General features: G+C 54.4%; 10 protein-coding genes across 10 annotated transcripts; 6 read left to right on the top strand and 4 right to left on the bottom strand.

Annotated features, from left to right (window-relative positions):
* Positions 1-772: 772 nt before the first annotated feature.
* Positions 773-2,725, top strand: Z517_08867 (uncharacterized protein; the record flags this gene model as incomplete). The annotated part of the gene is made up of 3 exons (XM_013427381.1): positions 773-970; positions 1,023-1,454; positions 1,523-2,725. 3 exons carry the CDS (start codon positions 773-775, stop codon positions 2,723-2,725), a joined length of 1,833 nt encoding a protein of 610 aa, XP_013282835.1.
* A 1,462-nt stretch (positions 2,726-4,187) lies between these two features.
* Positions 4,188-6,599, top strand: Z517_08866 (phosphoenolpyruvate synthase; the record flags this gene model as incomplete). Its single annotated transcript, XM_013427380.1, has 1 exon — positions 4,188-6,599. One exon carries the CDS (start codon positions 4,188-4,190, stop codon positions 6,597-6,599), a length of 2,412 nt encoding a protein of 803 aa, XP_013282834.1.
* Positions 6,600-7,355: 756 nt separating this feature from the next.
* Positions 7,356-8,437, bottom strand: Z517_08865 (uncharacterized protein; the record flags this gene model as incomplete). Its single annotated transcript, XM_013427379.1, has 3 exons — positions 7,356-7,790; positions 7,879-8,108; positions 8,185-8,437. 3 exons carry the CDS (start codon positions 8,435-8,437, stop codon positions 7,356-7,358), a joined length of 918 nt encoding a protein of 305 aa, XP_013282833.1.
* Positions 8,438-9,162: 725 nt separating this feature from the next.
* Z517_08864 (uncharacterized protein) lies at positions 9,163-10,611 on the top strand (the record flags this gene model as incomplete). The annotated part of the gene is made up of 2 exons (XM_013427378.1): positions 9,163-9,251; positions 9,315-10,611. 2 exons carry the CDS (start codon positions 9,163-9,165, stop codon positions 10,609-10,611), a joined length of 1,386 nt encoding a protein of 461 aa, XP_013282832.1.
* Positions 10,612-11,197: 586 nt separating this feature from the next.
* Z517_08863 (uncharacterized protein) lies at positions 11,198-12,007 on the top strand (the record flags this gene model as incomplete). Its single annotated transcript, XM_013427377.1, has 1 exon — positions 11,198-12,007. One exon carries the CDS (start codon positions 11,198-11,200, stop codon positions 12,005-12,007), a length of 810 nt encoding a protein of 269 aa, XP_013282831.1.
* A 546-nt stretch (positions 12,008-12,553) lies between these two features.
* Positions 12,554-14,411, bottom strand: Z517_08862 (uncharacterized protein; the record flags this gene model as incomplete). The annotated part of the gene is made up of 3 exons (XM_013427376.1): positions 12,554-13,396; positions 13,479-13,569; positions 13,651-14,411. 3 exons carry the CDS (start codon positions 14,409-14,411, stop codon positions 12,554-12,556), a joined length of 1,695 nt encoding a protein of 564 aa, XP_013282830.1.
* An 848-nt stretch (positions 14,412-15,259) lies between these two features.
* On the bottom strand, positions 15,260-18,657 carry Z517_08861 (uncharacterized protein; the record flags this gene model as incomplete). The annotated part of the gene is made up of 3 exons (XM_013427375.1): positions 15,260-17,246; positions 17,311-17,530; positions 17,574-18,657. 3 exons carry the CDS (start codon positions 18,655-18,657, stop codon positions 15,260-15,262), a joined length of 3,291 nt encoding a protein of 1,096 aa, XP_013282829.1.
* Positions 18,658-19,696: 1,039 nt separating this feature from the next.
* Z517_08860 (uncharacterized protein) lies at positions 19,697-22,089 on the top strand (the record flags this gene model as incomplete). Its single annotated transcript, XM_013427374.1, has 4 exons — positions 19,697-19,840; positions 19,911-20,921; positions 20,981-21,014; positions 21,071-22,089. The coding sequence occupies 4 exons, from the start codon at positions 19,697-19,699 to the stop codon at positions 22,087-22,089; spliced, it is 2,208 nt and encodes a 735-aa protein (XP_013282828.1).
* Positions 22,090-23,208: 1,119 nt separating this feature from the next.
* Z517_08859 (uncharacterized protein) lies at positions 23,209-24,804 on the top strand (the record flags this gene model as incomplete). Its single annotated transcript, XM_013427373.1, has 3 exons — positions 23,209-23,740; positions 23,912-24,605; positions 24,669-24,804. The coding sequence occupies 3 exons, from the start codon at positions 23,209-23,211 to the stop codon at positions 24,802-24,804; spliced, it is 1,362 nt and encodes a 453-aa protein (XP_013282827.1).
* Positions 24,805-24,937: 133 nt separating this feature from the next.
* On the bottom strand, positions 24,938-27,076 carry Z517_08858 (uncharacterized protein; the record flags this gene model as incomplete). Its single annotated transcript, XM_013427372.1, has 1 exon — positions 24,938-27,076. One exon carries the CDS (start codon positions 27,074-27,076, stop codon positions 24,938-24,940), a length of 2,139 nt encoding a protein of 712 aa, XP_013282826.1.
* Between the last annotated feature and the right edge of the window lie 910 nt (positions 27,077-27,986).

Genomic DNA, 27,986 nt, shown 5'->3' with positions numbered 1-27,986 from the left:
CTGCACGTCAAACCAACGGCCAGATGCGTTTCGCCTTCTCGCTCTGCCTCTCTAACTCTCGCCCTTCCTCTCGCGCCCACGCGCCATTCCCCCCCTCTCGTCCGTGAAATCACTCCTCGCCCTTGTCTGTCCACTTTCTGACGAGCCAGAGGGACCACCCCCCAAGTGCAGCTCCTTGCCCTCTTTCCTGCCTCATCCTGTTATCCCCCCCTTCCGAGTTTCCTGAATGGCTCCTTCCCCCGTCAACTCTACTCATTATTGCTGCACCCACCCCCTCCCTCTCCCAAAAGAATCAAACCCCCCCCCCCCCGGGAATCAAAATACTAGTCGTAGTCCTCTTCTCTTTCCGTAAATTAAACCTGCTCCTCTCCGAGCCTTTCTCTCTTCTTCTTGCTTCTCAGACGACTTGTGCAAATTTACCATCCTTATCGTCGTCACCTTAACCGCCGTGTCCGAGTCAGAGGGACAGATATACTTAATAGTAGTTCAGTCTCCCGCGCGCCCGGCGAAACTACTCAGGCCAGCAAAAAAAAAACCTTCCAACCATCTTTTCTCCTACCCGAAAATTTGGTTCTCCTTCACCCTTTCTCTTCATCCTCAACTTTCACTTTTCCATCACCCTCGTCACCATCTTGGCGTGATTCCTGTTCGCGTGATCGCAACTCGCATCGCGGACACGGACTCGCAGCCTCGCGTTCCAAGTTGGTAGCTGTTCTATTCCGCCGCCAAGTATCGACATCGCTCTTGGCGCTGCTTTCGAGCCAAGGAAACAATGGCTGACCTGGGGGAGACCAACACGCCCACTCCCAATCCTACTGCTCCTCAGGAGGTGGTTCAGCAACAAGGTCAACTCCAGCAACCACCGTTGGCCTCAAATCAGCCTGCGCCAAGTGTCAACGCTGCCGGTGAAAACCTGCAGTGCCAGTGGCAAGGATGCGGCGAGCGCTGCCCTTCAGCTGAATTGCTCTACGTGAGCCTCTCTCCTCTTCCTAACTGATGACGCGCCCTAACTGTGACTCTAGGAGCACGTCTGCGAACGCCATGTTGGTCGCAAGTCGACCAACAATCTCAACTTGACCTGCGCCTGGGGTCAGTGCCGTACCACCACGGTCAAACGCGACCACATCACCTCCCACATTCGCGTCCATGTGCCCTTGAAACCTCACAAGTGCGAGTTCTGCGGCAAGGCCTTCAAACGTCCCCAGGATCTCAAGAAACATGTCAAGACCCATGCCGATGACAGTGTCATCATGCGCTCTCCCAACATGGAGCCCGGCGGTGGGCAGCGTCAAAACCAAAATGGCCTGGGACAAGGTGGGCATTACGGCGCCTCATACTATGGTCGCGGTCTGACGGGACAAGTGCCTCCAAACTACTATGCCCCTGCCATGCCGGGCCCGCAAGACTACACTGGCCAGCATCACCCCAATCAGTATTACCAGCCTCACCCTCAAGTCCAGGTAAGCATGCCTCTTGGAAGTTCGGGCGCTTTGTGGCGAGGATTCTAACACCGAAACCGCAGGCCGGACAACACCCAGGCTATGGCCCAGTGACATACTATAGCACTGCCCCTGCAACCACCTACGACTACGAAGCCCGCAAGCGCGGCTATGATGCTCTTGATCACTTCTTTGGCCAGGTTAAGCGCAGAGAGGTCGACCCGATCAATTTCCACAATGTCAGCCGCCGTCTATTTGAGCTCCAAGGTCTTCAGCTGCCACAAATTATCCCCGCCGCGATCCCGACTCCCGCTTATCAACCGGTGTCCGTTGGTGGTGGCTATGGACAAGAGGATCCTATCCAGGCCTACAGCTTGCCGCCAATGGGCAACGCGAAGACGAGGGAGGACTTGACTTCTATCGACCAAATCCTCGAGCAGATGCAAGCCACCATCTACGAAAACGATGCTCATCTCACAGCAGGTGTCGCTCCAGCCGGTTCCGGGTATGTGACGTACGCCCGCTCGAGCAACAGCCCTCCGACCTCGTCCCATCTCCCATCAGCTGCTGCTCCTGCTAGCGCCACCTCGTTGCTCCAGCACGGTCACCAAGATAGCATTGCGAGCGCCACGGATGCCAGCACACCAGGTCTTACTCCTCCGTCGTCAGCACAGAGCTACACGTCCGGCCAGAGCCCCCTACCAGGCCACGCCGCACCAACCAGCAGTGCCATGTACCCGACCCTGCCCGCTAGCGCGAGTGATATGGCGTACGCGGCTGCCAATGCCGCGACACTCAGTGGTCTCTACGAGAGTGATGACCGTCGTCGCTGGGATGGTGGCCGACTGCAACGTGCTGCGCCTGGTATGGTCAAGGACGAAATGGATATTGGAAGCGACGGCTCCGTCACTCCTCCAGCTTCTTCTGCCAACAAAGATCCCTCCAACAGCAAGACAAAAGTCTCGCCACAGGATAGTGTTATTGATCCTGCCCTCGCGAGTGTTGAAGGGTCCGAGACACCCAAGAGTGGCGAGTCCAAAGACAGTCCTGATCAGACTGAGATGTGGGTGCAAAACATGCGTCTGATTGAATGGATGCGCGAGTTCATCAAGAAGAAGCTCCAGAGCGGCGACTATGAAGACGGCCAAGGCGCGGACAAGGATGTTGCGCGCAAGGACTTGACCGAGCATCACGACGCCGACATGACTGGCACAGAGGAACACAAAGAACAATCCGAGGAAGAACAGCTTTACCCCGTGCTGCGGCACGTGGAAGAAGCGGCCTAAATTTAGTGGGTTATTGATGATGTGACCATACCAGAAGTGGCGGAAGATGTCAGGTTCTGTTCAGATATTGATGAAAAAAGGAAAGGTTCAAATATGGCTTTCACGAAAGCCTCACACGGGCGTTGGATGGGCTGGCTATGAATCGATGACTTTTACTCTTTACACTCATCACTGTGATAGTCGAGGCAACAAGATCAGACTGTATGGATGATTATGACACCACACCTCCTAGATACCGACTCTGAGTTTCGCAATATGTGCTTGCTTATACTTGTTGATGTCCTCCTCCGCTTACAAGAGTCCAGCCCAGGGCACATCATTTTCGGCTGCTCTTACGCTGAATGAAGTGTTTGCTGGGGCGCAGCCGCCCATCTGTGGGGGAAGCTACCGTGCTCAAGTCTTGCTCTTGAAGGTATTCTCGAACCGCTGTGCGTGTATAGCGTGAGAGGAGGGAATGAAGAGGTTAGGCGTTGGGGGGAGATATGAGGTTGTGCAAGTAAGGAGAATGAGGTGGTCTCTCGAAGTGCAGAAACAGACTCCAAAACGGACCAAGAGAAAGGATCAAGACCACACCAATTTACAAGTTAAGTGCATGAACAAGTACAAAGTATACAGAAGGAGACCCGGGAACTGAACTATTTAGGTCACAAATATGTGTTTATGTTGTACGAGGTAATACAGTGTGCGTGTTCTGGGTGGGCCTTGGTATGACCTCGAATCCATCTACTTCTACTCAATACTCTGTAACTTCTCACCTGTCATTTCTCACTTCGCACCGCAGACACCACGCGCCATCTCCGTCCTCTAGCCATTTCCCTATCGACTACAAATCCACAGCATCTTCTCCCGTTAAACTAATTACGTTATAAGAACGAATCCGGCCCTGGCCAAAAAAAAAAAAAAAGGCTTCGTCAATCAGGTGATTCTTGCAGCAAGACCTCGCTGCCAATTTACTTGCACGGATATGCTCGGGAATGTCATACCAAGATCATTCTGACCTCTCATGATGGACTTGATCCATTGTCACCTGTTTCGGGACCCCAGGCACCGTCCCCTCCGCAAGATGGCTGGCAGCGGCTTTGTCAAGATTGGTTCGAATAGTCTCGAGAGGAGTACGTGCACGCGCGGACAAAGGTGCACAAACACACAAGACTCTGGGGCCAGCATTCGACCCTCCGGGCATGGCAGTGCTTGTACAAGCACTTGTAATTGTACTCCGGTACACGGTAACAGGTTGGGTACATGTCCCCGGCGCCGAAACACATCTCATGACCTTACTTGACCTCTGGACAAGTCTCATTTAATGGTGTGTCAGTGCTACACGCTCCCGGTGAGTGAGTTCCATCGATAATACTTGTAGAGCATGCATCTCTAAATATCTTTTACCTTAGATATACGTCAAAAATACATTCAACCAAACAGTCTTCCTCATCTGAAAAAAGGAGCATACAGAAAATAGATCATGCCGGTCTTGGTACGCAACTTTGAGAATGTGGTCCGAGGAGATGTCGCGTCTGTCGGGGGCAAGAATGCCTCGTTGGGCGAGATGATCGGTGGCCTCAAGGCAGAGGGCATTGTGGTCCCGCCTGGCTTTGCAACGACCGCCGACGCATATTGGCGTTACGTCGACGCGAACGATATCAGAGGGAAGATGACCAAGCTGATTGGGGAGTGGCAATCTGGTAAAACAACTCTTGCTGAAACTGGTCAGGCCGTGCGAAATCTGTTTCTGCGTGGTGACTGGCCGGCCGATGTGTCGACCGCCATCACAAAAGCCTACCAGGAGCTTTCGACGCAGGCAGGCATCAAGGATCTGTCCGTTGCTGTGCGTTCCAGTGCCACGGCCGAAGACTTGCCCGACGCCAGTTTTGCGGGTCAGCAAGAGACGTTTCTGAATATCTCGGGTCAAACTGCGCTGCTCAACGCCTGTCGACGTTGCTACGCTTCGCTCTTCACAGACCGGGCTATCAGTTACCGTCAGACTGCCCATTTCGATCACCTAAAAGTCGCTCTCTCTATCGGCGTGCAGCGCATGGTCCGCTCGGATGCTGCTGGCTCTGGCGTCATGTTCACTCTCGACACCGAAAGCGGCTTTAACAAGGTTGTGCTTATCAACGCAGCCTGGGGTCTGGGCGAGAATGTTGTCCAGGGCACCGTCAATCCCGACGAGTACCAAGTCTTCAAACCACTCCTCACCAATCCCGACCTGGTCCCGATTATTGAGAAGAAACGGGGCGAAAAGGCCATGAAGATGGTCTATGGGAATGAGCATATGCCAACTCGCAATGTGCCCACCTCAAAGGCAGAGAGGAACAGTTTCGTGCTCAATGACGCGGAAATCCTGAACCTGGCACGCTGGGCGTGCATTATCGAGAACCACTATAAATGCCCCATGGACATAGAGTGGGCCAAAGACGGCATCACGGGGGAGATGTTCATTGTACAGGCGCGGCCAGAGACTGTGCAAGCACGTCGTGAAGCCGGGGTGTTCAAAACCTACAAGATTGGCAAAAAGGGCCGGGTTTTATCTACCGGTCTCTCTGTCGGCGAGGCTGCCGTGTCGGGCCGTCTGTGTCTCATCGAGAGCGCCAAAGATATCGGCAAATTTGTCGACGGGTCGATTTTGGTGACAGAAACGACTGATCCGGACTGGGTGCCCATCATGAAACGAGCCGCAGCCATCATCACCGACCACGGCGGACGAACGTCGCACGCAGCAATTGTCAGTCGTGAACTGGGTGTTCCTGCCGTCGTCGGTACGGGGAATGCCACATACATCCTGCACACGGGACAAGATGTTACCGTGTCCTGTGCCGAGGGGGATACTGCGTTTGTCTACGAGGGCATCTCCGACATCACCACCACGGAGGTCGACGTGACGGGCCTGCCAGCTACACGGACCAGTGTCATGCTCAATCTTGCCAATCCCGCCTCGGCCTATCGCTGGTGGCGTCTGCCCGCCGACGGGATCGGACTGGCACGGATGGAGTTTGTTGTTAGCAGCATTTCAGTCCACCCAATGGCACTGGTCCATTTCGACAAGTTGAAGGATGAAAAGGCCCAGGCAGAAATTACTAGGTTGACAGCCGGGTACAAGGACAAGCCGGACTACTTTGTCGACAAGCTCTCGCGTGGGCTCGCCTGCTTGTGCGCGGCCGTGTATCCCAAGCCAGCCATCATCCGGATGAGCGACTTCAAGACCAATGAGTACGCCAACCTGATCGGCGGCAAGGACTTTGAGCCCAAGGAGGAGAACCCGATGCTGGGGTTCCGCGGAGCGTCGCGGTACTACTCACCCCGGTACCGTGAAGGCTTCGCACTGGAATGCAGAGCGATCAAGCGACTCCGTGAGGACATGGGCTTCACGAACGCGGTTGTCATGATCCCCTTCTGCCGGACGGTCAACGAAGCGGCCAAGGTGATGGAGGTCATGGCGGCCAACGGGCTGCGGCGCGGCGAGAACGGCCTGCAAGTGTACGTCATGTGCGAGATCCCGTCGAATGTGATCCTGGCCGAGGAGTTTACGCGCCAGTTTGATGGCTTCTCGATCGGGTCCAACGACCTGACGCAGCTCACGCTGGGCGTGGACCGCGACTCGGCCGAGCTGGCCGACCTGTTTGACGAGCAGGACGCCGCCGTCAAGTGGATGATTGAGCGCGTCATCGCCGTCGCCCGCCGCGCGGGCCGCAAGATCGGCCTCTGCGGCCAGGCCCCCAGCAACCACCCCGAGTTCGCCGCTTTTCTCGTGAGGTGTGGCATCAGTTCCGTCTCCGTCAGCCCGGACAGTTTCCTCGAGGTCAAGAAGCACGTCATTGCGAGTGAAAAGGCCGCGGCGGCAGCGGGAGAGGCAAAAACGAATGGTGTGAGTGCGTGATTTCACGGAGGGGGGGAATAGGGATTGTAAATCTGGGTAGTTTTGATCTCTTTTGATGCGCCTTTGTCTTGGGACTTGGGTTTTTATGACCTACTTGTGTGTAATCATACCATGTACTTGAATGTTTGCCCTCCTTAGGACTTTGTCGTGGTAGCAAAAGGAAGAGGAAGGGCTTCTGAAAAGTAAAAAAGAAAGAGTTCGATCAGATTCAATGACGGATCCGAAATGAGGTTGAAGGAGCGGGTGGAAGAGAAACTGAATTTGATATCTGAGATTGGACGACAAAATAAAGGAAATGTTTTATCTTGATTTCGTCGCTGAAGTAAAAGCCATAGTGTGTAAGTAAGAAGGGAGGGAGGGAGGGGGAGAGAGAGAGAGAGAAGGCCGGTTTGTCAGAGTCAGAGTCAGTGTTAGATTTGTACTTTATCGCTTGAACTTCCAACCTATTCAACCAATCCCTTTTGGTCACCCATCACCGCGTGCCCATTTACCCCTTTTGTAAACCCAACAAGCAGACGTAGAAGTAGACATACTTGTACACGTAAGTAGGCAAGTCATGATCCTCTTTGTCGCTCTCCCTCCGCGAATACAATCCTTTAAGCACGCCCAAATGGCCAGAATCACTCCCACTCCTACTCCCACAATCCCACAAACATAAACTCAACCCTCTCAGACCTGAACCACCCGAACCGGTCCAACAAAATACTTTCTCAACGCCGTTTCATTTCCCGTGAGAAATCCCTTCTCTCTTTGAGATTACGGAGCCAATAACTTCTGGGTCGCCTCCCGCACGATCTTGCCCGACTCGGCCAACTTGGCCTTCTCCTCTGCGGACAGGACCAGCGGGAGCGGCTTGACGACGCCGTGCCTCCCCAGGACGACGGGCAAGCTCACGCAGCAGCCCAGGTCGGGCTGGAAGTGGCTGACGGCGCGGACGTCGCGGCGGTCAAAGATGATGGACGAGCACAGGCTGGAGACGACCGAGGCGATGCCGAAGGCGATGACACCCTTTGTGTCAACGATGCGTTGGCCCTCGCGCTTGCATTCGTCGGCGAGTTCCTCCCTGTCAAAGGCCTGAGGGGGGAGTGCTTCGGCGATGGGCACCCCGTCGATCGAGGCGTGCGACCACGCCACAAATTGCGAGTCGCCGTGCTCGCCGAGAACGTAGGCGTTGATCGGACCGGGTGCGATCTGTATGTTCAATCAGAGTGGGTTAGGACTTGTCGTGAGAGGGGATTTTATAGGCTTGAATGACGAAACGAAGGGAAGAGGGACGGACCTCGAACTTATCGGCCAGCATCCGCCGAAGTCGAACCGTGTCTACAAAGGTTCCTGAGCCTATGACTTGCGATGGTGGGAGGCCCGACAGTTTCAGGGCCAGCGTCGTGAGCACGTCCACGGGGTGCGACACGACGAGGAGGATGAGGTCGGAGCGGATCGGTCTTAATGAGTCGATGATCCTCTCGAGAATGGCCGTGTTTCGCTCTATCCGCTGAAGCGACGTCTCGCCTGGTTTGCGCACAAAGTGCGTCAGTCAATCTTGTTCCGCTCCACAGCAGCCAGAACCGAAACAGAGGCAACATACCTCTCGACCTCTTAGACCCGGCAGTGACGACCACAATGTCACATTCGCCCGCCTCCTTGAGAGTTCCCGCTCGAACTCGTGTGGTGCTGTCCTCGGCGTAGCACGCGTCCGACAGGTCACGTACCTGACCGTCTCGCTTTTCCGGCTTCACGTCGACCAGCAGCAGCTCGCTGTAGAGAGAGCCTCGGAGGAGGGCAAACGCCGTAGCGGCGCCGACCTCTCCGGCTCCAACGATGGCAATGCGAGCAGTCATGTTGTAGTGTTGGCAGGTGTATCCTTTCGACAAGGTTTCGATACCATCGTCACGTCTAAAAGAGGTCGGCCCAGGTTGGTTTTATAGAATCTCGCAAAAGGCAGTTGCTTGCATTACAAGTATGCATTAGAAAAAAGTGGTGTGTTGGTGGCGTGAGGTTGGGTGCATTGGCGGGCATGGCGGGCGGGCCAAGGGATGTCCGACTTGTCACATGTTGGACATGGGCGTCGGAGAATTCTGCGCTCCGGTGAGGGTTTATGGCAGGTCATTGTAAGAACTCTCTGGGGCGAGCGAGGTGCTTCAGACTCGCCGTCGGAAACAAGAGCGCGGTCGAACCTGACGAGTGGGTTGTGGTTGATGTTGACGGAGGCGCAGGAGAGTCGCTCATTACGTCCCTGCGGAAAGGGAAAAGCCTCCTTGGCACCGCAGCCTCGTCAGTCCAGCCTTGTCATACCTTGGCCATATGACGCACATCAGTGTGGTGTTTGCTCCTTATCCAAAGTTGACAAGCAGTATGAGGCTGTCAAGGCTTTAGATTCGCCTGGGTACGCCCTATGAAAGACATGTAGGTGGACCCCCTATTTTGGCTTGACGAGTAGTTGGAGACAAACGTATAAGTGGGCGCCCTACCCCAGCATGGAGCCAAACATATTTCAAGTCCATCCTCCCCTCTTCACCAGTTCTTCCAACAAGATTCTCACAGAGCCATATTTGAGAACGGCACAATGACCAGCCCGAATCTCGAGGTTGGAATAGAACTCCAGAATCCTCCTTCTCTACAACCGGAGCCGCAACCAGTTCAGCCTTCAAAGCTGTAGGTCGTCCATTGTTCAGACTCCAATTCATGGGAGAGTCAGAGCTGATCGTCTTAACCCAGACAACATGTTCTGATAGTCGTTGCCTCTACGACACTCATTTTCACCGTGTGCGGCATCGGCTTCTCCTTTGGCGTCTACCAAGATGTCTACCAAGGGCTCTCTCACGACCCCTCATCTCCATTCTACGGCTCGTCCCCTGCCATGATTGACCTGATCGGCACACTGGCCATCTCCCTCATGACAATTGGTGCCCCCTACGCGACAGCCTGGACCAAGCAATTCCCTCCGCAGTTCGTCATCGGCGCCGGAGGGGTGGTGTTTTCTCTCGCATTGCTTTTGGCCTCGTTCAGTCGACACATGTGGGAGGTTCAGCTCACACAGGGCTTTCTCTGCGGCATAGGAACCTGTCTGACGTATATGCCCGCCGTGACGGTGGCTCCGACTTGGTTCACCGCCCGTCGCGGCCTCGCCATGGGGATCATCCTCTCGGGGACTGGCATTGGAGGCGTCGTCTGGGCTCCCGTCCTGCACGGCTTGATTGTCAAAACGGGCTTCCGCAACTCTCTACGAATATCGGCGGCCGTTGCCTTTGTCCTCGTCAGTGCCGCCGCTCCTGTCATGCGGTGGGACGCTGCGGCAGCGCAACGGTTCAGAGCAGAAGCTCGACGTTCGTCAGGTATCGTCGGACTGTTCAGGATCCCTTTGGTGGACTATCGCATTGCTCGGTCACGCACGTTTCTCGCGCAAGGATTGGGTGCTGCACTACAATCTGCGGCATACTACACGCCGGTGTTTTTCTTTGCCTCGTACGCGAGAACACTGGGCTACTCGTCCGCCACGGCCTCGAACTTCATCGCCTTATCCAACGCTGCCAACGCTGTGGGAAAGATCATCATCGGACACGCCGCAGACAGGATCGGCCGGCTCAACGCATTGTTTCTGACCACGGCCATTTCGGCGATTGCTGCTCTGGGTCTGTGGATTCCCTCGTCCCTCTCCTCGAGCCAATCCGACAGCCGCAACTTGTTCATCGCCTTCACGGTGCTCTACGGCGTTTTCGCGTCTGCATACGTCTCACTCTTCCCCACCTCTCTCGTCGAGCTTTTTGGAGTCCAACATTTCGCCTCGGTGAATGGCTTTCTCTACATGGTGCGAGGACTAGCCACCATGATCGGCACCCCTGTCGCCGGCGCACTTATTCGGGGCGCAACTCACGAGAAGGGACCCGCGCCGTATCAGAACACCACCATATTGGTGGGGGTATTGTTAGCGACTGCCACCATTGCCGTGTTCTGGGTCAGGCTGGAGGCCGCGGTCAGCAATTTGCGACCAGGAGGGACGAGGTGGAAGCTGTGAAAGACGTACGAAGCAAAGGTGGTTAGCAAGTCTCTGTACGAGCCTCGGTCGCCGATCTTCGGATTCAGCACGCCGTTTGCGGAGTACCTCCTAGGCACTAGATGGAGAGGATTAGTTCGGAAAACTAGAGCTTGGGACTCGGAAACGCTCCTTATCTGAACGCATCCGACGATTCCCGCCTCGCTTCGCCCAAGAGCCAATCCGCAGCCAGGCAAGTCCAGCATCCCGCATTTGATCTCCCCCGCACTGCCTTCACCACTACCACCACTAGCAAGGCATTCAATTCAAATGAAAACATCCCTGTCGATACATACAGTGCAATGAGTACCCGCGACTGCTACTGCCACCCCGCTGCCCCAGTAGTCCTCGTCCACTATCCATTATCCATTATACGAAACCACATCTGTCTATCTATAGGGATAAAAGACAACAAGTCTCTCAGATAAAAATCAGACTAGGCCAGATCAGATAGAGGAGATTAGATTGAGATGGCAGTCTACCGCTGTCAAATTTGCTCAAAGCCCTTTAAGAGGAACGAGCACTTGACTCGGCACAAGAGGAGCCACTATCCCGATCGACCGTTCACATGTCCGTTGTGTTTGAGGTCGTTTACGAGACAGTAAGTAAGAAAGAGTCGTTACGGTCCTTGTTTTCTTTTGGACCGTGTAGCAGAACCCGGGAGTCGGTGCGCTCCGTGACATGGGATGGTGTGGAACTTGGCAGAAAAGAGCTGACTCTTGTGTCTTCTCTGCCAAAAAATAAAAGGGATACTCTCCTGCGCCATATCTCGTCTCATGCGAAGCCGCCGGTACCACGCACTCCCTCTTCGAAGAGACCGACACATGAGGAACGATCCGGGTCGAGACACGAGCCCATCTCTCTCGACGATACCAGCCAGACCCAGACCAGCGCCGATACGACATCAATACCCGCAACCCAGCAAAGCGACACCGCCCACGATGACCTCCTCAGCCCCTCAACCCTGCTCGCCTTTCCAGCGCAGAGGCAGACGAATCTCGCTGCATTCGCCGCCTCGAGTTCCGAAGACATCGACGTGCCCCCCGAACTCTATGGCAACGAACCCCCCGTGCTTGGGACAACACCAGACCTTCCTCCCCGAGAGCAAGGCCGCATCTTTGAGCTCGACCACCTCGACCCCTCGGAAGTCACGCGATTTTTCGGCGGCGCCGACGACGAATCCAGCCCTTTCACCGTGCACACCAGCGCGTCCTCGCCGATCCTTTCCCGGCACCAGCACCCGTACAAGCGCCCGTCTCCAGGGACGACAGAGTCACAGCAGCAAGAAGAACCCTTTGAGCTGCCCTCGGAGCTTTTCCACGGCACCGTCGACGTCCCCGCCAGGACGTGGCTGCGGGAGTTTTGTGCGGGGGATTGATGTATTTTTGGCTGAGGGTGATTTGCTAACTTCAAAATTTTCGGATATAGGATAGGGGGGACCCTGGTTGCTATATTATTATTTTCCACAAAGTGGTTCGAGGATCATGTATATGACTATCATGTACTATCATCTACGTCTGTACAATACATTAAACCCAACTCGCCAAAAAAAAGGGAGATCGAAGACAGAGATTATTCTAGGTTCGTTTCATTTTTCTCATAAGAGAACTACCATGATATAATATAGTATAATACACCGTTTATACACCATTTATACTCTGCCTGATCTTGCATGTCCCAACCAGGGGATTTATCAAGACCAGGGAGGCCGTTCGCAATAGATAAAGGCCTACCAAGGGAGGACATCTGTCGTTCCATATCAATAGGCCGTATACAAATGACCATATCGTATGTCCTGGTACCCAAGTACCCGTCTTCATCATACATCATCAACCAAAGCAGCTGGCTAGGTCGGTAGCAAGCCAGCTAAACCAGCCAGCCAAGTAGATCCCCAGTATCTGGGTACCTAGATATCACGTCAAAATCATATAAGAATCTCCGCGCCAATCATAGACTCAATGCGCGCTTTGAGGCGAAACACCGCGTCCCGACTGAGTGGGACAGGTCCCCCCACGTCCTCGACGGGCATGTTGGGGAACCGCTGGACCTTCCAGGCCGAGGCGGCCGTGTCGGCATACAGGCACGGGTACGCCTCGAAGAAGCCGTCGTCGAGCTTCTGCGTGTCGAACTCGTCGTACTCGAGGTCGTAGGCGCGCAGGAGGGCGCGCAAGCCCGGTGACCGCGGCACCGGTTTCTTCTCCAGGCCCGGCTCGGCAAGCGGGTTCGTCCCGTGCGCTTTTTCCAGACATACCAGGTCCCATACTCGGAACGAGGTTTTGTCGTGCACATCGTCGTCATGGTCGTCGTCGTCGTCGTTGGTGGTGGTGGTCGCCCCTTGCGTTTGGTGTTCGGGTCGGAGTTGGTTGGAAGGAGGAGAAAGATGTGGAGGAGGTGGATCAAGAGGAGAAGACGAAGGATGAAGGAGAGGGGTTTTGGAGGAGTCGTCATCGTGGTCGTCGATTTTTCGAGAGAGCGACGAAGGATAAGGAGTGGTGCGCAAGGACGACTTTTTCCGCCGACCACGCCGTTTCCGGTGCGCGACCACATTGTGGATGGCCATCCGGAACAGCGCGTCCACGTCGATCTGGTCCTGGTACATGATCGCCATGTCCCGCACATCGGGCCACGGCATCCAGTCAATCATGGGCGAGTGAGGAACCGACAGCTGAGCCCGTGTCGGACGGTATGCGGGGGGGAGTTGGTTGTATGAACGCTGGCAGGGGAAATTGCGCCAGAGCTCGGCGTGGAGGAAGCCTCGGAAGGTGGCCTGTATTTTGTTTGAATTACGATTGTCAGCAAACGAACATATCCCATCTAGCACTGTTGTTGTTTTCCTGGGAAACACATACCGTCAAATTCCAGTACCCCTCTGCGGCGGGCCACGCCTCGCGAACCACCCACAGCACGCCTTCAGCAGTGATTGCGCGCTGCAGTTCATTGCTGCCGATTCCGTTAGCATGCCTTGCCGAGAAAGACCGCGTGGTGCTTTTGACTCATTGTGTCCTGGGCATACTATCTCACCTGAGGAAACACCGGTCGGAGGAACCACGAAGCAACTGTCTTAGCGCCATAATGTACGTGTCGAACTGCGACTTGGGCAGGCTGGTGTTGAAGCCCATGGCCAGGCTCAGGCTGGACAGTGGATGCGTGAAAGTGTGGTCAAACAGCGTGGCTCGATCCAGGCGCGCAAGGGCCCGCATGATGGCCTGTTGCGCTTCCTTCTGGGATCTATCGCACTCGTCGCGATGATTCGCAGTGGGGGTGCGTTCGGTGCGGTGCCGATGTTGAAGTCTGTTAGCGGTGCTTGTCCTCTGGCGATGGCGGGAGCGGTCACGTCTTGATATTTCCAGGGCAGGCGGCGGTGTGGGCCCGAAAACACCAGGTAGAGTTGCACTAGTCGTAGTGACTGTCGTTGTAGACGCTGGCGTCGAGAAGACATCATTGCTTGTTGTCAGGTTATCCAGATCCCAATCCGCTAACGGAGAATCCTGGCCTGCCCTAAATGCAAAGGGATGTTGTAGGACGTCGCTCTCGGAAGACAATCGCGGACGCTTGAACGAAGAGCGTGTCTTGGCCGCGTCCGTTATAGTTGAATCCCATCCAGGTGCTACATGTTGGTGTCGCATAGGTATGTGGTGTTGTTGACTCGGAGGACGAAAGGGCGTATTTCCCGGTCGCGAATCGCGCCGCGGGAGTTGGTCGGTAGGGACCTTCTCCGGTACATCGTCGTGCTCGAGATAGTACAGACTCTGAGAGTCATCTAGAACCCATTGGCCAGGCATGTTTCTCCGGTAGCTTTTGTGATCAGGTGCGTGGGGTGTCGGGTGTGGCTTCTGGTAGCTGAGAGGGTTGCTTGAGAATTGCCAGTCAGATACATTCCGAGATGCCTATGTAAATCATCACCTGCACGACGTCAAAGTCGTGTTCTATAGGTCCTTTGCGAATGCCCAAACGAAGACTAGAATAGGTGGCTCGGTGGTAGGAAGGATGGCGGAGGAGCGGAGGAGCGGACGAATACAGCAAAAGAGCCAGGATTTGGCGCCAAGACCCACGCCATCTTCTGGTGCGGGGTCACGGGGTCCCCAGAAACTGCAGCTCTGTTTATTCACGAGGATTTCCATTGGCTACATATCTCTGTATAGATAGAACTACCCCAGCCTCGACATGGACGCATCTGGACGACGTACCCAGGTACCTCGCTCATACCCATCGACATCCTTCGGCACCGGCCGGGGGGAAGAACACATGAGCCTTACAGCGTTCGATTGCGTGGTCGCCAATCTGACGGTGCCACAGTTGCACTGTCTTGTTCCGGCTGAACTCGGCCCATCGAATACAATCGCATGAATACCTGCTCTTTGTTGATATCAGCTTATGTGCCAGTCTAGATGTCACGGAAGTGCCTATTCAACCACAAGAACGGACCTGCACTGCTTCGAAGCCTCTCGAGGTCGTTTTCTGGTTTTTACGCGTAGAGCTTGAGAAACTCGTCGATCTCTGCAAATAAGCCACATTCGCCCAGCACCGTTCTTCCGAGCCGAACAACATGCTTGAAATAGCTGCAGAGCGTCGCTTCGCCGGTTGAGTTTCCTGAGGACAAGGACCAGCAAAAGCTCGAAGCCGAGTCGCTCTAGATTTTGCTCAGCGAGTGTTCGGCGCCTGAAATCACCACGTCGACCACCTGGTCCAACAATACCAAGGCCTCGTTGAATTGTCCGTTGGCCATGTATGCTTTCCCCAGCTCAGCCATCGAGTTCAGCCGAACTGGATCTTCCGGCGCGCGCGTGCGCTTCTCAGTGCTGACGACCTCTTCTAATAACGCCACTGCCTCGTTGAGTTGTCCACGCTCTCGGTACGCTCTTCCCTGCTCATGCATCGAGGCCAGTCGAGCTGGATGTTCGTCGGTGAGTGTGTGCCTCCTTGTCTCGACCACATGTTCTAACAAAGGGATGGCTTTATCGGGTTGTCGGTCGAGCAGGTACACCATCGCCGGCGCATGCATCGGATACAGTCGAGCTGGATGCCCCGCCACTATTTGATGACTGTCAATCTCGACCACTTTTTCTAGCAAGGACAACGCTTCTTGAGCTCGTCCGACATCCTGGTACACCAGCACCAGCGCATTCATCGGAGGCAGTCGGGTAGGATCTGTCTCCGGGCGGGTGTGGCTCTCTATCTCGACCACCTGTTCCAGCAATGTCAATGCTTCCATAACTCGCCCGTCACCTTTATATGCCAATGCAAGCAAGTACATTGAGTGTAGTCGGCCAGGATCCTCCTTCGCGAGTGTGCCCGTCTTCATCTCCACCACCTGCGTCAGGAGTGCTATTGCCTCGTCAAATCCACCAGAGGAGATCAAGTTCACCGCCTTAAGTTCATATATGTTCACCCACTGCTCATTCACCTTCGAAGGGTCTAGATTCAAGTGTGTGAACAACCTCTCTAGTATCAAAGCGAGTTGTTTGTCATCTCCCAAAATGTGGCATATAATCCCAATCTGCGACAACACGTCTACTATCAATGAGGCTGGGTCCCCACCAAAGATCGACTGCATGGGCCACAATATGACAGCCTGGAGATGGGCTTGCAGCCGCTGCGCGCTCATGCTCCAGAAGTCGTTGTCAACGGAGGCTACGGCGATGAGACAACTCATCTTCAGCCAGGATTCGTGCCGTTGCTGGTCACTCTGGCGATCTCGCGCCCAGGCATGAACTAGGGGGTGCATGGAAACGCTCCTGTCACCTTCGTTAGACTCCTCGACCGAGACAAGGCCGAGTGCTTTCAGCATCTGCAAGGCTTCCATGAGGCGAAAGGGATCCCATTCTTCCACACCAACTTGCACAAATAACGGGAAACGAGAGACATGCCATTGTGTCAGTGATCGGCTCGGGCTACTTAGGTCACATGCATTTCTGGAGATGAAGTGTTGTGCACCCTTCCAGCCAACTCGAAATAGCTCAAGGGGGATACGATTCGCCCCACATACTGCCAGCATGGGCAGCAGTTCGAGCGCGTCGTGGGCTGAAACCTCCGAGATTGAACGAAGGGTTTCGATCGAGGCCTCGAAGGCTGTGTAGACGTCGCGGTACCGAGACCGAGCCTGCATGGAACGGAAGGTGAGTAGTTTTTTCCTTTGACGTGCGTACACTTCAGGGTATTCGGCGAGGGTGCAGTGGCCACGTGCTACATATGTTCCGGCTTGAATAAGCGCGAAAGGGTGCAAATGAAGCAGCTCGGCCACTTTGTTTGCATCAGCTGTCAGATTCGGCCGTTCATCTCCCTGCAAGCGTGCCGCTTTTAACAAGAGTTCTCGGGCATCAGCGACAGGAAGGCCTTCTAGATCAATGTGCCGGGCAGTCGCATATTGCTGGAACTCGTGATTGCGCGACGTTAGCACCACTACGCCCGACGGCCCAGGTGGGAAATACTCGGAGTAGTCGATGACCGGGTCGTCAGCATTGTCCAACACCAAGATCCATGGTTGCTGAACGTTGGCCAGCCCTTGCCGCCCGTGCTCCCATGTCTGTGCGGGAGGGTTTACACGCTTCGCGATGTCCAAGAAACCGTTCTCCGCCGAAGACTTGGTGCTGACCTCGACCCAAAAGACTCCCCAGAATCTGGCCGTAGGGAGTGAGACACTTAGTTGACGGTAGGGATGCTGCAAATGACAAGTGGACTTACAGTGTACGGACGCGCTGGGCCAGTTGCAAGCAGACCTCGCTCTTACCCTGGCCACCCATAGCGGAAATGACAATTCTGCATTGAGTCTTCGGCTCAGGATTCTTGATAGCCTCGCGGATGATGGTATCCAACTCTTCGATCACATCATTTCGTCCGACGAACAATGTGTTGGCAGAGCGAGTGATGGTCCAGTGCACGGGATGTGTGATTAAGACGGACCCTAGAGAGATCAGCACCTTCTGTAGAGTTGTAACAGAACTCACCTCGGTGTGTCTGTTCGTCTGGATCCCGAGGCGGGCTTTGCACGCTTCTCCATTCTTCCAGCATCGCCTTGGTGCACGCGGCTGCTGTAGCATAGTCACATACACCTTTGATGGCAATTGTAGGGACGTATTCCCAACTACCTGCACTCTCCATCTCAAACCCAAGAACCTTCTCCTCAGCCACAACACGATCTCGGTGCATACCACTCTTCATGACGGTGTTGCTGCTCGCTATGCGCCCTGTATGAATGGCTGGTTTTCTGGCATCTTGAATAGCTGCAGATGTCATTCGGCGTCCATCCGGGGATACGCCTAGCGCTCGTTCAAGACGTGTCCGGCCGTCAACAAGGTCACTCTCACAACCCAAAGCCGTACACGAACTCTGGAGGGCAGCCTCGCACACGCCGTCGTCTGGTTCCACACAATGGCCACAAGTACTGCAGTTTTGCGTTCGGTGCTTGTGTCGATAGTCAGCAGGGTAGAGTCTGTCATTTTCTGGTCCAGGATAGACGAATCCCGAAAACCCCTTTGTGGCGGAGATGTGGGCGGAGAAGATGGCAATCTTCTCCCGAAGCCTCTCTTGGACTAGATGGCCTGAAGTCTTCCCGATATATGCTCGAATTTCTGGATTTGCCCGGCCCAGAGTATCGTCGATCTCTTTCTTCCTGACGAATGTGTTTGGGTATTGCCTGCCAAAATCGATCTGAATCACCGACATGCTGACGATGACATCGCCTAACAGGATCTCGGCACCATCAGGAGCCTTTGGGGCGCCGCCACAAATACCAGTTGTGATGGCAAGCCTGATTCCTCTAAAGCTGTTGCAAAGGTTTGCGGCTACTGCCGCTGAACTGGCGATACCCATACTTGGCATATAGGTCAGCACCACATGTTGATTCCCCAGCCGTCCGGTGGTGTAGGCATTCAAATCTCCGGCAGCCTTGCCGTACGAAAAGCCATGGGTCTCATATTCTTCTTCTAGAAGCGCCTCCACAGCATTCCGCTCCAGAACCAAGGCACAGATGATGGCGATCTCGAAGTCATCGCGGCTACGGGGCCGAGGGGGTCGCACATCAGGGTTCATATCGACATCTGGAGGCAGTCAGACGGGGTGGAGGCCGGCTCGGGCAGCACGAGGATCTGAATAAATATCGCGCTCAATGACAGCGGCATTGACAGCACGATTCGAAGTGAAGTTCAGCGCAGGCATCATTGACGCTCAGCCTCACGGTGCGTACTCTTAAGTTGTGTTGGGTCGTCCACCAATGATTGCCTGCTGTTCTCCAGGTCGCTAGCGAAGCACAATTACAGCCTAGTGCCGGGATCCTTGTCCACCGGCATGCGGTGTAGAGAGAAGTGAGCGGCATGGTCTGGCAATGCAATGCAGAGAGCCTTCAATGCAGCTGAGGTGGCACTGTTGGCTACTCTACCGACGGTGAACAACTTGTACTCGGTACAAGCAAAGGCTCGGAGAAAAGTTAGACCGCCCGACCGCCCACGTCATCTTGGACACGAGAACCACCAGGACCAATTCAGCTTCATGATGATGTTTCTTTCCAGCTTCACACATAGCGCGGATCAGCAACAACAACAACAACCCACGATACCCCATTACAATTCCCGATGACCTTACATACTAGTGTTGGCAGTGTTGTGTATGACACCCGCGGGTGCGAACAAACATCCCGCCTTGAAGCGCAGGCAGTGAATTCCTCCTTCAGATTGTACAGTATCCGATCACACGATCTAGTCATCACCCCAAACATGACCAACTTCTGTAGCCAAAGGGAAGGGCCACCCACAAACAAATGCCATCTCATCCTGCGGCCTGAAACCCCGGATTTGCTGCCTAGCATTTCCCCCCTGATCCGGTGCCGCAACCGAGAGTTCGTTACCCCACAAGTCGTTCTCATTGGACATCGAGATCCACGAGGGTTCTTACATGGATTGTCAAGACTGGTTACACTATCGTCGTGGAACATATATATGCTTAAGACCTTCCTGACCCATATCATGTCTCAGATCCATCCTACAGGCCATACTCTTTCGACGAGCAGACCTTTGAAGGTTATAGCTGATTGTTTATTGTGTGCTCTTTGAATTCACGCCGAAACTCTACCGCTATGGCACAAGGATCGACAGCGTCAGGTCCCCAGTCTGAGGTTGATGTCCTCATCATCGGGGCAGGCCCAGCAGGCCTGATGATGGCCAACTGGATGAGTCGGTGTGGAATCCGGACGAGGATAGTGGACAAAAGAGGGACCAAGGTGGGTGAATAACATGCTGGTTCAAACCATTTTACTTCTGCTTGATCAAGAATACCAACCAAAAAGGTAGATTTTCAACGGTCAAGCAGATGGACTTCAATGCCGGACGCTCGAGATCTTTGACAGCTTCGATTTCGCACATCGCGCTTGGATAGAGTCAAACCACATGCTCGAAATCTGCCTCTGGAACCCCGACCCAAAGACCGGGGTCATCCACCGCTCCGATCGTATTCCAGATACTATCCCAAACATCTCACGCTTCCAGCAAGTCGTCCTCCACCAGGGCCGCATTGAACGATTCTTCCTTGACTCCATTTCCGAACATAGCAAGAGAACACTTCAAAATGTGCCGGGTTGGGAGCAGGGTATTCAGGTCGAGCATGGCGTCATGCCGGTGTCATTTGAGTTTGACGAGAGTCTCGCCGAAGACAACGATGCATACCCGATCACCGTCAAGCTTCGACATCTCAGCGAGCTAGAAGCAACCCCCAAACAGGCCGCGACCAGTGTGAACGGTTCCAGCCTACAAGATGGGCTGTTTCGCAGCAACTTGTCGCCGGACGACACCCAAGAGCTGCTAGAGAGATCAAAGGCGCTACGGGAGAAGGAGGGCCGAGAGGAGACGATCAAAGCTAAATACATGCTCGGTGCGGACGGCGCACACAGCTGGGTCCGAAACCAGCTCGGCTTCAAACTGCAGGGCGAGTCCACCGACTATATCTGGGGAGTGCTCGACATTATCCCCATCACCGACTTCCCCGACATCCGGATGCGGTGTGCCATTCACAGTGAGAGCAGTGGGAGTGTGATGGTGATCCCACGAGAGAACAAGCTGGTCAGACTCTACATCCAACTGACGACTATGGAGAATGCAGGAGGTGGCAAGAGGGCGGATCGGAGCAAAATCAGCCCGGACACGATTCTCGCCAGTGCACAGAGGATAATGAGACCTTACAAGATTGACTACCGATACTGCGACTGGTGGACGGCATATCAAATTGGACAACGTGTTGGTGACAGCTTCAGCTTGAAGGAGAGGGTCTTTTTGGCGGGCGACGCCGTCCACACTCACAGTCCAAAGGTACTCCTACGCCAAAACCACCACCAGTATTGTGGCTCTGAAGCTAACTGCATTCACAGGCCGGCCAAGGCATGAACGTCAGTATGCAAGATGGTAAGCATGACTCTAGTCCTTTTGGTGAAATGTCTCGACTGATCAACTTGCCTTAGCGTTCAATCTCGGATGGAAAGTCGCCAGTGTTGTCAAGGGCACCAGCAACCGAACCATCCTCAAGACATACCAGTCGGAGCGGCGGAGGATAGCGAAGGACCTGATCGACTTCGACCATCGCTTCTCCCGACTCTTCTCGGGCCGTCCAGCCAAGGACGTGCTGGACGAAGAAGGCATCTCGATGGAGGAGTTCAAGAATGCTTTTGAAAAGGGAAACCTCTTCGCTAGTGGCGTGGCCGTTGACTACGGCGCGAGCGTTATCGTGGCCAAGTCCGGCGACAGCACCGAGCAAGGCGATGGCACAGAGGTGCTAGGCGAGCAGACGTTGCGTGTCATCAGTACCCAGGACCTGGCAGCCGGCGTCCAGGTGGGCATGCGCATGCCGTCGTTCAAGGTGCTCAACCAGGCGGACGCGCGGCCATGGCACTTTCAGGAACTGCTGAAAAGCAATGGCACGTGGCGCCTGGTGGTGTTTGCAGGGGACATCGTCGGGAATCCGGACCAAAAGGCGCGACTCGATGCGCTGGGCGAGAAGCTGGGTTCCGCGACGTCGTTCCTGAAGCGCTTCACACCCCCTGGAAGCCGGTACGACTCGGTGATTGAGGTACTCTCGGTACACTCGTCCAAAAGGAAGGATGTGACCATCTTTGACTTCCCAGCGGCGTTCCGCCCCTGGGATGACCGCGACGGCTGGGACTACTGGAAGATCCACGTCGACGACGTCAGCTACCACGAGGGCTACGGCGATGCCTACACCCACTACGGAGTCGACCGCGCCCGCGGCTGTGCTGTCATCCTACGACCCGACCAGTACGTCAGCTGGGTCGGCGCCATGGACGACTACGACAGCATGGACAAGTTCTTCAGCGGGTTCATGGTCGAGCAGCCTCAACGAGCCACACTGGAGACGACCGAGACGGTGGATTCCAAGGAGATCAGTCGTATGTCGCTGAAGGACGCAGACGACGCGGGGGATCAGGCTACGAATGGCGCAGTGGTCGGCATGGCGGCAGCATGATATTATTGTTATTTTTTTTTAATTCCTCTTTTCCTTCCACATCTTCATGATATCCTCCGCTTTTTCTGGTGTAGGGCTGTCGAAAATACAGCCCACTCCCCTTTATTCCCGCCTTGCCCGAATACCAATAGTCAATGGAATTGAAACCAAGGTCATCGTAGACTTTTAACCCAGAGAAGGGGATATTCTTTCTCGTATGTCGTAACGCAGCCTTGTCCAGCCTCGCTCAGCCTTGTGGATGAGTATTGAGTATGTAATGTACGAGGTACCGAGTACCGACGCCGCTGTTCAACAAGGTATATACCACATGTCAACGCCTGCATGCCTTGATTGCTTTACTGCTTGACTGCCTGATCAATCTGTCTATCATTCCCTCTTCTCGTGGAGTCCCGTCTGATCTAGTGCGCGTCCAATCGCTTGCATACAAACAGTACTCGGTAGTGGTACATACCAACCGCTCCTTCTCCCTCTACAACCACTTCTCACCACCGTCAAAAATACCCGACCCTGTCACCCCGTCCGCCTCGTACGGGGGAATCCCCCTACTATTCAGAGGAAAAATCCATATCCCCGCCGAGCAGACCCTCCCCCGCTCTCTCGCCACGTTGATGAGGTCTCTAATAGTCTCTGATGTCTGGTGCCTCTTCTGATCCCCCGTTTTCGGCCTCGACTCCGCCCCTTCGGCCAGCCACCCCGAAACCTGACCGTGTTGGCTCCACACCGGTCCCTCCCACGCCCTGTTGTTTTTCGAATCGCTTGAAACCGCTCTCCATGCAACTGTCAAAGACAGATAGCAAGCGAAAGGAAGGGGGGGGGGGGTGGGTTTCCCGCCAAAGTCGGCAACTCTGGATTTCCCTTCAAACCCTGACCGACCGGACGGATCCTGTTCTCGTGGCGCATGTTTATTATTACGCGTCGTCGCGGCGGCGGCGGCTCAGGAGTCTATGTGTAAGGAAGGGGGCCAGCTCAAGTTCCCGCAAAATTCCCAGGTCACTCTTTACCATCACTCCTCATCGGTGAAATTTTCTTCGCAGAGACCGGGGCTTTAAAGAGATCAGTCATTCTTTGCAATCTCAAGGGAACACAAAGGACGAAACCTAGTCGAGCTCTACACCCAGGATGCTGAGCAAACCACCGATCCGTATTGGCAATGTCTCAGGCGCTACGGGCGACCATCCGCATGCTATGAAGCGCATGGTTGAGCCGGGCGGCGTCGATGTAATTACCGGGGACCGGCTGTCTGAGATGAGCATCGCCTGGAACGCCATCACAAAACGAGACGTCGACCCTGATCTGGGCTACGAGAACGGCTTTTACCTTCAGCTGGAAGAATGCCTCGACCAGATCATGGAGCAGGATATCAAAGTGGCCACGAACGCAGGCGCCTTGAACACAATGAGTCTGTTCCGCAAGGTCCAAGCGCTCTGTGTGGAAAGAGGATACAAGGATACGGTGGTCGCTGCAATTTTGGGCGACGATGTCTCGGACTTGGTCACTGATCCCAGCAAGAGGCGTTCTTTGCATTTCCCCCATCTCGATCACCAGGACCGGCTCCTTGACGAATGGTCCCTGGATCCTATCTGCGCCAACGCGTACTTCGGCTGTCGTGGTATTGTCAAAGCCCTAGAAGCTGGAGCGAACATTGTCATCTGTGGGTGATGTACCGATGCTTCCCCCGTCATGGGAGCCGCCGCCTGGTATTTCGGCTGGCGCGAGGACCAGTACACCGAGTTAGCAGGCTCGTTACTCGCGGCGCACCTCATACCGCCGCCCGCAACGACAAAGGTCATGGTCGCCGTTCCAGGATGATACCAGGCTGAAGTGACCTTTTACATCAACGGATTGGACGTGGAAGCCAAAGTGGCCATGATGCGTCAACAGTTGGACCACATTTTGAAGGGAAACAAGTTCAGTCGATTCAGCGTGGAGCAGTACGGCTCCCAGGTGGACAATCCGCGATCGCAACAGGGAGGCACCGTGCAACTGCGAGTGTTTGCTCAAGCCAGGAACAAGGCCGATATCGAGGCTCCATCATTCAAGATTTCAATCTATGCCCTTCGCATGCAAAGTTATCCTGGTTACCACATGAACCTGGACTTTCGAACCATGGACCCCAGACCATTTATGGAGATCTTTCCCGTAGTCATGCCACTTTCCATGATCGATCATCGTGTTGTCCTCAGCACTGGACAGCAAATCAAGGTTGATCCACCGCAAAAGACGGTCGAGTACCCTGTGATGCGTCCCTCTTCTGACACGGAAGATCCTATCGATCTTCAATCTCTGGGACCAACTAAAAAGGCACCTTTTGGAAGCATTGTTCATGCGCGATCTGGCGACAAGGCCGACAATTCCAACATTGGCTTTTTTGTCCGCCACGATGATGAATACCCTTGGCTTAAAACCTACTTGACCGTTTCACGCTTGAAGGAATTGTTCGGTGACGACTGGCAGAAAGGGAATCCTGATCGACGGGTGGAGCGAGTTGAATTTCCCGGGATAAATGCGGTTCATTTGTGGGTCCTTCCGTCCTTTTTTCTGCTCAATACTTCTTCGGGTTGTACGAATTGAAATGATAGCCGAGTTCTCGACAACTTGAATGGCGGGATCGCGTCGTCGGACCGAATTGATGGGCTCGGAAAGGGCATTGCTGAGTATCTCAGAAGCAGATCTGCCGAGATTCCCATACGCTTCCTCCAGAGAGGCTGGATTTGAAGCCATAGCGTATCGCAACACAGTCGATAGATCGAAATACTGGCCAAAGTTATATTTGTCTTCTGCTTCAAGGAGTCATTACAGCTTCTCACATGGATCTGCTACCCAAAGAAGCGAATGCGGTTGCTTGCTTCTAAAAGGCTGCACTACTAGGGTCTTGGATGCCAAACAGCCAATTTTGCGAGAGCTGGGCAATGGCATCGCCACCGTATTGGTCATTACACCAACTTTGCAGGTCATCAAAGCAATCCTGCAGCGTGCTGTCGACTGCCATGTGGTTGAAACTCGCGGCCCATGTTTGATCGTTGTCTGGTGTGGGGAGGTCCATTGATATTGCCGAACCCAGTATGGGTACATTCCCTATTCGTTGCTGGTGAACGGGCTCAGCGATGGGGGTCGCAGGCTTGCGAGTCTGTGTCTCTATAATGTCTGCGAGGACAGCGTCGCTCAAGCGGTCGAAAACGCGCGAACAACTCCGGGCTGTGCTCCAACGCTCCGAGACTGCGACAAGGACATTGGAACAGGCGCGGGTGTCATTGACGACTTTCTGAATGGTCGGACTGGAGTGAAGCTTTGCGCGGGGATAATTGGTCGGAGAAGGCTGACGCCAGGTGTTTTGGACGTGACATCGAAGTGCATAAATATACGAAATACCAGCCATGAACACCGCATGTAGAGTGACCCATGAGTAATTGATTTTGCGCGATCGATGAAGCTCGGCATAAAGATTGATAGCGGCCTGCGAAGATTCAAAAATGTGCTGGAGGGTCACGCTATTGCTGGATGCGTCCGAGAGTGTAGGTGATGGACGAAACAACATCAAGATCCCGTTGTGATAGAGCAGGTCGTACCATTCGCGTGATCGAAAGCTTGAGGTATTGGGCGGATCAAGTATTGCATCCAGAGCTAGGAAGGGCAAAGCACTTGTTTCGCGGTGCCACGTCCTCAATTCATGAGACAACTCCTCTCGAATCTTGAAGTAATCAATCGTGGCGCCGACAGGCCGCGTATCCCTATGGAGAGAGATTAAAATCTTCCCACAAATGAGGCGGTAGCGTACAATGTGGTTGAAGAGAGCAAGACGTTGATCACTCAGTGGTGCCTCTATAGACTCGTCAGAGAAGGCACCGTTGGCCATCTCTGTAGCATCGGTCGCGTCAAGCTGCGGCAGTTCGGCATCAACGTCGTCCAGCTGAACAGCAAGGGGCCTTCCCAGGGTGAAACTGACGATGCGGTCCATGGCGACCACACACCAAAAGCATCGCCGCATCATCTCCATCTTTTCTCTCTGAACCTGGTCCACGGCGACATTCCCACTTTGCGGCGAGACATAGGTTGACTTTTTGTGCAATCCCAGTTCAAAACACATTCGTGCGGCAACTCCGACGAGATGCCATAGACTCGCCGACGTATCATACAGTGAGCTTCCCATCCGATATTGAGCAATGAGCAAGGTCGCCTGAAGTGACAAAATCCCACCAGCGCCAAGGACAACCGGAAGATGGGTGATGGCGCGATTATAGTGCGTTTCTGCGTCGGGCAAATTAAGCCAGTCGAATTTGTAGACCTGAGCCGTACCGATGGCGAGGATCATGTCGATGAAGAAGGATTCTACAGGATGGTAGACTGAGTAGGACTCCTCGCTGTAGATGGCATCCAGCGCGGCATGTAGTGTTTTGGGATCGAGAAAAGGATAGCAAATATGATCATGGTTGCAATATGCGATCAAGAGTCCTCGTGCCACATCTTGAGGTGGCCGACTGGAGGCGTGGGCCACAGGGGCGGCCCCTTTACCGAGCGCTGGCCTTTGCTCATGAGCACGTGCCTCAGAGTTGGCGATAAGTGGAAAGGATGTCTGTAGATTCTTCTGTAAGAGATTGGCGAGCAACAGGCCACTGGTTGAGCCTAGGAATTGACGGTCACCTCCTGCACTCAAAGACAGATATGACACCTGGTTGACCACTTCATCGCTGCTGCCCGAAGTATTCAACGCAGAGTCCACCGACATTGATGGAGGATTCTCTGGAGATGGTTGGTTCTGGCTTCGGCTAAGCTGATTGACAAGATCTTTGTTCCTCGCCTCGAGCTGACGCACTCGCTGCTGGACTCGTTCCAGATCTTGTCGACGAATGGCACCCTCCTTGGCGGTGTAAACACATGCTTTGTTGGCCTTGATGCATGAGGAGCAGGCTGGGCGGGTCTTGTCACATCTTGCTTTTCGACGGTGACAACGTTCGCAAGCTCCGGGTCGAGTTGATGGTTCGGGCGACATTGGACCAGATCAGGTTGATCTGGGATCTGGGTCTCGCTGGAAGGAAACCCCTTCGGACAGAGGCCAGAGTCGTCTCGATACCGCCGCAAATAAATGGAGTCAAGTTTACGATTAGTCGTGGGTGGTTGTTGCAACACTAGCTGGATGCGGAAAATTTTGCAGTTGAACCCTCCAATATCCAGTGTTAGCTGCTCTGAAGGCTGTCGCCTGCGGGTCACAGGAAGTCCCCTGCTATTTGCAAAAAGTTCCAGTCGAAAGGCAGTGGCACCCTCAGGTCAAGTGGAGGGTTGAGAGCTGAACAACAGAGTGAGAGAGTCCATTGCCACGAGCACCTGAGGGTGGTCGTGGGGGATGAGTTCTCGTTGCATTGACGCGGTCTCGCTGGTCCTCGTCATCGACCGGTACTCGTACAAGCAAGCCCTATTTAGGTTGGTAGATGCCATGCCGCCTCGGTAAGCATTTCGCTTATTGGTCATTGGCACAACTGCGGCATGCGGAGTTGCTAAGGGGTGAGCGGCGTGGTTGAATGAAGCATTGTGGCGCACCCTAAGATTGGTCTTGGGTCTGTCGGTCATTCGCCGGTCCTACCACCAAGCAAATGTAAAGTAGGCTTTAGTTCTTGGACCAAATACAGGGAGCGCTTCGTTTTTTTTCGTCTCCACCCCAAAGATCTGCCAAACCCTGCGACTCGAGGCGGCTTGAATGAGGAGAATGGCTGATCAGGAGAGAACCACGGAGTTGAGCGTGGAGCATCCCGCATGGGATTCTCTTTGCCGGTCATGCGAGTATAGGTCTGCGGGCCGGATGCCGACGATGATCTGCCCATCGTAGACACAGGATAGGTAGGAAATTTCCGCCACCGAGGACTAACGCCGTGCGTGACAGTATTTAGACTGCTCGCCTTCGACTC

This window comes from Fonsecaea pedrosoi, assembly GCF_000835455.1.
Source record: "Fonsecaea pedrosoi CBS 271.37 unplaced genomic scaffold supercont1.5, whole genome shotgun sequence".
NCBI classification, from domain to species: domain Eukaryota; kingdom Fungi; phylum Ascomycota; class Eurotiomycetes; order Chaetothyriales; family Herpotrichiellaceae; genus Fonsecaea; species Fonsecaea pedrosoi.
This window is presented reverse-complemented; position numbering and strand designations above follow the sequence as displayed.